The sequence below is a fragment of the Bombina bombina genome, chromosome 1 (assembly GCF_027579735.1).
Source record: "Bombina bombina isolate aBomBom1 chromosome 1, aBomBom1.pri, whole genome shotgun sequence".
Lineage (NCBI taxonomy): Eukaryota > Metazoa > Chordata > Amphibia > Anura > Bombinatoridae > Bombina > Bombina bombina.
The window spans coordinates 1,504,608,488-1,504,619,255 of NC_069499.1; the positions used below are offsets into that span (position 1 = coordinate 1,504,608,488).

The following is a 10,768-nucleotide window of genomic DNA, read 5'->3' on the forward strand; positions in this document are numbered from 1 at the left end:
CACCCAGAACTGCTAATGATATCTCACCCAGCGAGAGGAGAAGTGCATAGCTGGCCGGTGCAGTCAGCCCAAAGAGCTCATCCAGTCCCGCGATCTGGCATGGGATGAAATTATAGTCTATAGCTATCCAGAAGTCTATACTTAGATATGGACTCAGACATTCTATAGTTCATTTCAAGTTTGATTATGCTTGTGTTCACTAGCAGGTATCTTAGACATTTTCGGGGTGGAAGTTACTCACTGTTATTTGTTTTAGGTTTTGTCAGGTTATAGATCTAGTGTACATATTAATATTAACACCAACTATCCAGGCGCACTAACCGCATAGTGTCTACCCTAATAATTTGTTTTATTAAATTAGATGTATTTACTGTAGATATACCTGTATTTTCCTCATATTATTCTTATTATACTGAGCATTGGGCACCACTATGTATGTACAAACGTTTTCTACACTGTTTTGTCTTTCCTGGTTTGAGGCCCCGTTTCTCTTAGTATTTACATGGGGTTTCTTTCCTTGTAACTTGTCTCCACTTACAGTTGAATTTGGGAATAATACCTACTCATAAAAGACATCCATTATTCCCACACTCCTACTAGTATCCACCGGGACTTACTTAGAGGCTTAATAATTTGAATGCAGAGTTTCATTTCTCTACAGTACAGGCGTTGCCAGCGGCCGAGGCTGCGCCCTTATATTTATTAAGTCCTACCATATAAATGTTATATAATGCTTAACTGCTTTATCCATCTCTCTATAATGCTACAGTTCCATTGTTGTCATATAACTCATACAGAGTGTACCGTCCGTTCCCTCATCAACCCCAACTAAAGGTCCCATATTATCCTGGGGGCAGTCTATCATAATCGAGCTTGTCTTATACTACAGAGGTGCCATTCTAATACCATGGTATGGACTTTACCTACATTTTATAGGTCAGCAGGTCTGATCAACAATAATACTAATTAGCTAAATCTATAACCCTTAGCTATACCTTGCCTTCTTAGCAGCTCCACTTGTTCTCCTCCTCAGCATAACAACATTATCTATTGGATGCCCTACATTTTATACGCTTCCTTTGACTCCTAGTCTCTATCCAGATATTATAATAATGTGAAGTACATTATATCATACCCACCTTATTCAAATGCCCAGCTACTCCTATGTTAATCCTCACTATTAACAATTATCCTCTAGCCATGGTTTTTAGTCTTAATTTCCATTCACATCCCAATGACCACCTCCCCCCCCCCATCTCATAATGTACCTCCTAGGTAAGGAGGCCTACCTATGCGGTTTTTCTAACCAGTACCGCAACCTACCCCATCTATTTTCTATGTTTTTATGTGTAGCTTTTCACTCTGCCATAAAATTGACTTTATTTCTACTACCTTGCCAAGCGAAACTGTTAAGCTTCACTTACAAATTGAGTTACAAGTTTTAAGTTTAGCATGTTCAATTTCACCACACTACTTATATATCACAAAAACTTGTTTTGTTGTATTATAAACAAAAAAATAAATAAATAAGGAAGACACATGAAGACCATTTGCTGTTTACATATTGCGAAATGTATGCCATAACTATTGTTTATACTTGACTTACTTTGAGAATTTTGAATGCATTTCATTGACAAGTCTGTGTATTATAAACATTCCTACAGATCTAGCTTATGTATAATTTTACATCTCTGTATATTCTTATGTTTATATGGCTTCGTTTTAATATGCATGTAACCTTATTATTTTTTCTTTGTCTTCAATAAAAAGATTATTAAAAAAAAAAAAAAACAAAACTACTAGACTTATTCCTCACCGACAGGCAACCACTCTACCGGACTGCTCACAGTAGACAGCCAATAAAGATTATGCCTGAGGAAACAGCCATAGCGATTGAGAAACGCGTAGCGAATCACAGTATGGATGCTCTACTTATTTTAAAGTGTTTTAATAAATTGTGTTTTATTGAAAAAGACACAGCCTGCCTTCTACCAGAGCTCTTGGGCCGGGGGCTGTACCTTCATTAAGGACTTGGAAGTAGGTGAAGATTATTTGGATTGCTTAGACCTGTTCCAAATGGAACTGGGCTCCCAGGCTGGACCAGAGTGTCCTTGCTAACAAGAGGAGGAATCTGATTTCCTATTCTGACAAAAGCGCCTAGAAGCCTTAGACTTAACGCTGGACTTCTTGTCCTGAAGAAGAAAAGCCTTTACCTCCAGTAACAGTTGACAAGATAGCGCAATAACAGATAGGAGCCCGCAAAATCCGACGGCAAATAAAGGAAAAAGCACTCCAAAACCAGACGCGCGCAGACCCAAAAGTCGACGCGTGTGATCTGAGCACATTTAAATGATAAAAACGCAAGAAAAAAAAAACCAAGTATGCGCAAAAAAAGGGCTAGATACAAACCATACGCATCCCTCTGACCAGGCACTTTGAGAGGAAATGGATCTCAACTCTCATTGAAGAACTACATGCACATATTCATTCTTCACCTTCCCCCAGGGGAGGCAAAGACAAGACTGAGGTGCCAGTGAGGCAGGGAGGGTTTTTTATAGAGCTTATGGGGTTTGGCAATATTTGCCTCCTCCTAGTGGCAGGGAAGACTAATTCCCAGGAGAAATGGATCATGGACTCTCACCACCTGTATGAAATAATAAAAAAAGAAAAAAGAAAAGAACATTCGTACAGAAACTTGTTGTTAAAACATATCTAACTTAGCTTCCATGCCTCAGTGATAGAGCAAGCTTTACTTGATTTAAAGCAGAACATTTTAGGTCTGTAAAATATATTCTCCTAAATTAAAATTGGTCTTCAGCAATAAAAAAATAAAATAAAATAAAATAAAGACAAGGCAAATCTTGCAGCTACTTACCTCTTCTAAACTGTGGAGTGAAGAAGTGGAGACTGCTCTTGATGAAGGGGGGTGAAATGATTCCTGACCAACTGCTTGCTGATGGTTTTGTAGTTGAATGAATGGGTTTTGTGTTGGTCTGTGCTGCAGAGGGGACATGCCATAATGAAAACCCTGTCCCATTAAAGGATTTTGCTGAAAGTTAGCATACGTCCACGATCCATCATGCTGCAGGTATTTTAGGGGTGGTGGGGTTACGTGCCCAGATGGCAAGGGGTACGGGTTGTTGTACATATGAGTCACGTGTTGTGGATAAGAGGGATTGTTGGGTATATCCAGGTCTCTGTTTTCAGTAAAGTTGGGATAGTGACTGCTGTTGGAGGAAGGGGAAGCGAGTGCTGGTGGACTTCTTGGCTGGATCTGTCTGTACTGTAACAGTCTAGACTGGGGAGGAGGCATTTCCGTTATCTCTCTATTCTCACCCTGATCATGGTGGGACAGTTCACGTAAAAATTCCTGGAACCTATAAAGAATAAATAATAGCATGGTAAACCAGAGGACCTATCACTATCAAATTACTATCAAACCCAAATGATCATACACTTAACCTCAAAATATAAAATATAGCACATATATATAACAGATACAACTAAAGACATACACAGTTATAAATATATGTAACACACACACACAAACTCATACCTGGAATAAGCTGCTTCAGATTCCTCCTCTGTATTATGGGATATTTTCCAGTTTGGCCTAACTAATTGCTGTTGTGGTATTCCCATTGTTTGCTGGGGGAGATGCTGTAGATGAGGATGAGGGTGGTGTGGATACGGAATGCCACCTTGACTGAGAAATGCATTCTGCTCACTCCACTGTTGCAACCTTGTCTGTTGCTGCTGCCTTAATGTTTCCAAGGCTACATTTCCATGCAAGCGATCTAACAGAAATCAATGTGAAAAAAAGATTTTCAGAGTTTATGCAGTCAGTTTGAATCTATCATGATACGATTATGCTTGTGATCTTATTTTGAAGAAGTACATATTTCAATTCTATGGTTCAAAATAAAACCATCTATAATTTGACAGATATTTTGCATAAAGTAAGAGAACTTACCTAAAGGTTCCCCAGTACCCATCCCTGGATGGCCGTCTTCAATAAAACTGTTCATATGTGAAGACAACAAAGAATTGTGTTGGGCAACAGACCTAAGAGGGTTATTGACATCTTGCAGCATTGGAGGAGGAGGTTGCTCTGGGATAAGTCCATCTACACTGGGAGAATGAGACCGGTGGGGAATTGGGCTGTTGAAAAAGGAGTGGTTGGGACTTGGCTGGAAAGCAGGAGATAGCTGGGAAGCTTGTGATGGAGGTTGCTGATTTAAATGGTTCTGCTGCTGAACCATGTGGCTCTGTTGAGGAGGTATTTGGTTTTGCAGTTCCGACAAATGATTTTGTTGCTGGGCTAGTAGGTTTTGCTGCTGTTGTAAAGAATATGGTGGTCTTTGTAACGGAGGCAAATGTTGGTAGTGACGGCTTGGAATGGGGTACTGTGGATGGGGAGGAGTGAGGTGGACATTCAAATGTCTTTGACTAGAGTTATCTTTACGATGAAATTTAGGATTAAGAAAACCAGCGTTGGCTCGAGATTCTGGACTTCTTGTTTGTGCATTTGGGTCCAAATCAACCTAACAAGTGAAAAAAATAATAATAAAGATAAATTTAACTGCAAGCAACCAAAAAAAAAAAAACCCCACAAAGCTATTCAGTGGATTAATACAGATGTTTAAGATTAGATAATGGTCAATATAAATGTTTAGAAACTACTAGAGGTACAAATTCACAAATCCAGAATTCCAAAAACAAAGTTCTGAGGTAAACATTTGCTTGAAAAAGGAAATCATGTGATTGTCGATACGATCACATGATTTCAAAGCCAGGATCGGATCATGGGGACTGACTATGCTGCTAGGTATGCCCCCAGGTCCGATTTTTCATTCTCAGAAAGAAAGAGGCTGCAGGATGACATACAAGGTCCTAGACATTGAATGTCCTAACAGTGTAAAAAGGTTAAAAGGAAATTGCATAAAAAGTTTTGTAGATTATTCATTTATATAGCTCATCCGGGAGTGTTTTTGTAACAACATATAGTTTTGCTAATTTCTAATAACATTGTGCTGATTTCCAGACTCCTAACCAAGCCCCAAAGTATCAGATTTAGACCCAGGTCTACAGATTATTGCTGCTATTGTTTGTGTAATCTGTCTTTTCATATGCAGAGAAGGGGGGTCTGCTCTTTCTGCTTTCCAAGCACCTTTCACTGGGGTCCCAGCCATACCTCATCAATAGTGCTAAACTGGGAGCTTCTAAGTGAGTTTTTAAAGGGTTTTATTCTGGGTTTTTAGATCAGTATCTAATTATATTCTTCTTTATAATATTGTCTATTATATGCAGTTATATGAAAATTGGTTTACACCATCTGATTAAAGATGAAATCGATTTCAAGCAGTTTGATAAAGGGTTTTCTACCTGTATTAAAATGTGTTTCCTTGTATCTGTTGGGCTAATTTGGAATTGGTTTTAACATTCCCAGCTACACCTCCCCCCCATACACCTACCCTTTATCAACAGGAAGTCTTACCTTTAAAACTCTCTTTCTCACACAGACCTAACAGCAACAAGCAATCCTACAGGCTCTCGGCACGCACTAGCCCACCAAGCCTCCATCCACCTCCCACCCTGGTGTTTACCTTAATATATAATCACTTAACAGCAATTAGGTGCAGCTGTCATGACCCAGGATAGAGACACTACTTCACACTCACAGCCTCTGAACGGACACTTTATCATATTGTTACACTTTTCCAACCCTCATTTACTCACCACACATTTCACTCACCCTGTTTACACTGCCTTATATCAGACATATTTCCCTTCTCCCAAACCTTTTGTGTCCATTCCCTCTCCTTTAGATTGTAAGCTTGAGAACCTCTCTACCTGTAGGCCACTTTGTATTTAAAGTGAACTACTACTGATTGTGCTCAAGGGCAGGGCATTCCTCTCCTTTTGTATAACTCAATTATTGCACCTATAACTGTAATGTACCCCAATATTGCACTTGTTTGTTTGTGTATTTAATGCATCCCTGTAATGTTCCATTATTTCTTGTATAGCGCTACGTAATCTGCTGGCGCTTTATAAATACCTGATGATAATAATAATAATAATAATAAAGTGCAAATTTATTTCACAAATGTATGTACACACATTTATAAGGTCCTCTTAGCAAAATTTATGACTATTAATTAAAAAACAATTTATGCTTACCAGATAAATTCCTTTCCTTCCTGGCAGGGAGAGTCCACAACTTCATTCCTTACTGTTGGGAAATACAACACCTGGCCACTAGGAGGAGGCAGACACACCCCAGTCAAAGGCTTAAATATCCCTCCCACTTCCTCATTTACCCCAGTCATTCTGCCGAAAAGTAGGAGAAACATTAGGGTATAAATGGTGCCAAAACAATAACATAAATAATAGGGGACCGCCCATAGACAAGAAAAAACGGGCGAGGGCCGTGGACTCTCCCTATCTGGAAGGAAAGGAATTTATCTGGCAAGCATAAATTATGTCTTCCTTCCTAAGATAGGGAGAGTCCACGGCTTCATTCCTTACTGTTGGGAAAACTATACCCAAGCTCCAGAGGACACAATGAATAATGGGAGGGAACAAAAATAGAGGCGAACCCTATTCTGAGGGCACCACAGCCTGCAAAACTTTTCTCCCAAAAGCAAACACATCAAACTTGTAAAATTTAGAAAAAGTGTGTAAGGAGGACCAGGTAGCCTCTTTCCAAACTGATCCATTGAGGCTTCATTCTTAAAAGCCCAGGAGGAAGCCACTGCTCTAGTGGAATGAGCCGTTATCCTCTCAGGAGGCTGTTGTCCCGCTATCTCATAAGCTAAACGAATGACACTCCTCAATCAGAAAGATAGGGAAGTCGTAGTAGCCTTCTGCCCCTTACGCTTCCCTGTATAGACGACAAACAAAGAGGAAGATTGTCTGATTTCCGTAGTAGCCTGAAGATAGAACTTTAAGGCACGAACAACATCCAGATTGTGAAGCAAGTATTTCCTCGCTGAAGAAGGATTAGGACACAAGGAAGGAACAACAATTTCTTGATTAATGTTACGGTCCGACACCACCTTAGGGAGAAACCTAATTTAGTATGTAAAACCGCCTTTTCATCATGGAAAACAAGATAAAGGGAGTCACATTGTAAAGTAGAAATCTCAGAAACTCTGCGTGCAGAGGCAATAGCCAGCAAAAAAAAGAACCTTCCAAGATAACAGTTTAATGTCAACAGTATGCTGCCTGCTGCAAAACACTAAGAACAAGATTTAGGCTCCAAGGCGGAGCCCCAGATCTAAACACAGGTCTGATCCTAGTCAGAGCCTTAAGTAAGGACTGCACATCCGGAAGCTCAGCCAATCTCTTGTGTAGTAACACCGACAGGGCCGATATCGGTCCCTTCAAGGAACTAGCAGATAGACCCTTCTCCAGACCATTCTGGAGAAAAGATAAAATTCTGTCAACCTTAACCTTATGCCAGGAAAAGCCATGCTTTTCACACCAGTACAAGTCCTCCACACTTTATGGTAGATACGAGTAACTGGCTTACTAGCTTGAACCAGAGTGTCGATAACACTCTCAGAAAACCCTTTCTTGGATAAGACTAAGTGTTCAATCTCCACGCAGTCAGCCTCAGAGAATCTAGATTTTGATGAAGGGACCCTGTATCAACAGATCTCTGCGACAAGGTAACCTCCACTGAGGAGATGAGGACATCCCCACCAGATCCGCAAACAACGTCCTGCGCGGCCACGATAGAGCAATCAGAATTACTGATGCGAGCCACCACACAAGGCAGAAGCGGTAATGGAGGAAAAAGATATGAGTCTGAACCTCCATGGTACTGATAGGGCATCTATCAGTTCCGCATGAGGATCCCTCGACCCGTACCTGGGTAGCTTGGTATTGAGGCAGGATGCCATGAGATCTAACTCCGGCGTCCCCCACATACAGAAGTTAGCTTGCAACTTCTCTGATCTGTGAAGAATATTCTCATGGATAAGGAGTCTATTATAGTTCCCAGGAAATTCACCCTTGTACTTGGAGTAAGAGAACTCTTTTCTAATTTTATCTTCCATCCATGGGATCGAAGAAGATTGAGAAGGGACTCTGAATGTTCTTCCACTAGACGAAAAGATGGTATCTGCACCAAGATATCATCCAGGTAAGGCGCTACTGCAATACCTTGTGCTCTGGGAATGGCTAGAAGAGCTCCCAGAACCTTCGAAAAAATCCTTGGAGCAGTAGCAAGGCCAAATTGAAGAGACCGACATGGGCTAAGGCTAGACCCTTTAGAAAGATCAGAGCAAACCTACTCTACTTTTAAAATAAAAAAATCATGATTGTAGATCAGACACCAAAACTTCACCTCCTCCTTGCACTGCAGGCAAAGAGACTGGGTATTATGGGTAAAGGGAGTGACATATATAGCAGCTTTGCTGTAGTGCTCTTTGCCTCCTCCTGCTGGCCAGGAGTGATATTCCCACTAGTAATTGATGATTCCATGGACTCACCATATCTTAAGAAAGAAACTATGTTTAAACTTTGTCTTGCGTTTGTTAGAGCGAGGTAAGGCACTCAAGGCCGCAGACACCGCCGATTGAAACTGCGTGGTAAAGTCTGCAGGAAAAAAGTCCCCTCCAGGTGGAGGATTAGTTGTGCAGCAGGGAACTGCATGCGGAGGGTGTAGGGTAGAAAGGGTAGTAAACTCTATGGGGATCTAGATTCGTGAGAGATAGACAGCTCAGAGGGGCTAATAGCGTTATGAGTATTAGCAGGCTTTTCTCCCTTCTTAGACTTTAGAACAGTGCTTAGGCAAATGGAACAAAATTGAGCAGGCGGGCAAACAACGGCCTCCTCACAATATAACAGGAATTATTAATCAGTACAGAAAGAGCGGAACCTTCTAATGTAATATCAGAGTCCTCCATAGCTAGGATATATTCACAGGAGGACAGACAAAAAGTAAACACTTTATTAAAAAAAAACGGCACCTTTATAATCCCAATGGCTGGGGCACTCACCACCTCCTAGACGCAGACAGCTAGAAGAGAAAACGCTCTCCTAGGAGTGATGTTCGCAGCAAGATTGTAGGAAAAATGAAAAGACCGCACACGGTCACGTAGTGTGTAGGACAGGACTTCCCCTGCTATGAAAAAGGCGCCAAGCTATTTTGAGCTGCGCAATATAACAAAACGAAAGTGAAACCTATTTGTTACAAGCCTAAAGCACACAGTCTATGAGCCCACAAAACTCACAGAAAAGCAGTTATAAATAACCCCTTGCTGTTCAAATAATCTCCCTGAAGGATATATAAACCCTTGAACCTATTGAGGCATAAAGGAGCCACACTGTGACCCTGTATAGCAATGTATAAATAAAGCGATCTTACCTCCAGGATCCATGCTGTGGAACAGACACAGCCTCTCAAGTGTGACAGTATTGCAGCAACGCCTCTGACATGGACTTGAATGTGTAACAGCAAGCAGTGAAACTCGTCAACACTGATTGCCTGGGAGCTGTTAGTGGGCAGTCTGGATGGGTTCGCAGAAAAACTTTACCTGCATCTCCAGGCTCTAACTTTCATCAATACTCTCACTGAGAGGTTGACATGACTACTTAAAACTCCAGTCTTTTCTTTGAAGGGAACATACTCATTACAGGACTATCCAAATCTTCAGACATTTCTCTGCCACCATCTATAGTGACGAAAGGCAAAGAATAACTGGGGAATAGGGGAAGTGGGAGGGATATTTAAGTCTTTGGCTGGGGTGTCTTTGCCTCCTCCTGGTGGCCAGGTGTTATATTTCCCAACAGTAAGGAATGAAGTAGTGGACTGCCTTTTGGATGGAAATGGGCCTAGTGGTAAGCCAAACATATTTTTCTACTTTCTATTCTACCCTCTCTTTACAAACTAAGTGACGGCACACAAAGAATTAGACAATTCATTATCATTGAAATTTTAAGTTGCCACTTCCAACAAACTTCCAACCAACTACTGAACAATTCTCACTGACCCTTCAATTTACTGCTTATCTTAATATGAAAAAGCGGATTTAACATAACATTTTCTTCTCTGATGATCCATGAAACAGTACATAAAGAAATAAATCATTACAAATGGGCCAAAACATAAGCAGTGAGAATCATCATATAGAAAGTAGTATGATAGTCTAATGACAAACACTACCATGTACCAAATAGAAAGATGTAAGCTGATGCAGTAAGTGAATTCACTGAATATGTTCTGCTCCTGAGTTGTCACTGCACACTATAATCTCGACACTGGAGCTCCAAACATGACCTGCAGATAGAGCTTAGAGCTCTGCATAGCTGTATAGAAACTTTACAAGAGACTGAAATGAGTGAGAGTATATATATATATATATATATATATATATATATATATATATATATATATATATATATATATATATATACACACATACACACACACACATTCCAATGCAAAAGTTTAGGCACTCCTGACAATTTCCATGATTTTCATTTATAAATAATTGGATGTTTGGATCAGCAATTTCATTTTGATCTATCAAATAACTGAAGGACACAGTAATATTTCAGTAGTGAAATGAGGTTTATTGGATTAACAGAAAATGTGCAATATGCATCAAAACGAAATTAGACAGGTGCATAAATTTGGGCACTCCAACAGAAATATTGCATCAATATTTAGTAGAGCCTCCTTTAGCAGAAATAACCTCTAGACGCTTCCTATAGCCTGTAATGAGTGTCTGGATGAAGGTATTTTGAACCATTC

At 40.3% G+C, this 10,768-nt stretch overlaps 1 protein-coding gene across 2 annotated transcripts in view; it reads right to left on the reverse strand.

Annotated features, from left to right (window-relative positions):
- Positions 1 to 10,768, reverse strand: part of HELZ (helicase with zinc finger) — an 842,947-nt gene that overhangs the window by 125,455 nt on the left and 706,724 nt on the right. For both annotated transcript variants that reach the window (XM_053707899.1, XM_053707909.1), the window contains exons 27-29: positions 3,974 to 4,544; positions 3,557 to 3,797; positions 2,876 to 3,377 (exon numbers count right to left, since the gene is read on the reverse strand). In XM_053707899.1, the coding sequence (XP_053563874.1) occupies positions 2,876 to 3,377; positions 3,557 to 3,797; positions 3,974 to 4,544 (1,314 nt within the window). The remainder of the gene's footprint in view (positions 1 to 2,875; positions 3,378 to 3,556; positions 3,798 to 3,973; positions 4,545 to 10,768) is intronic.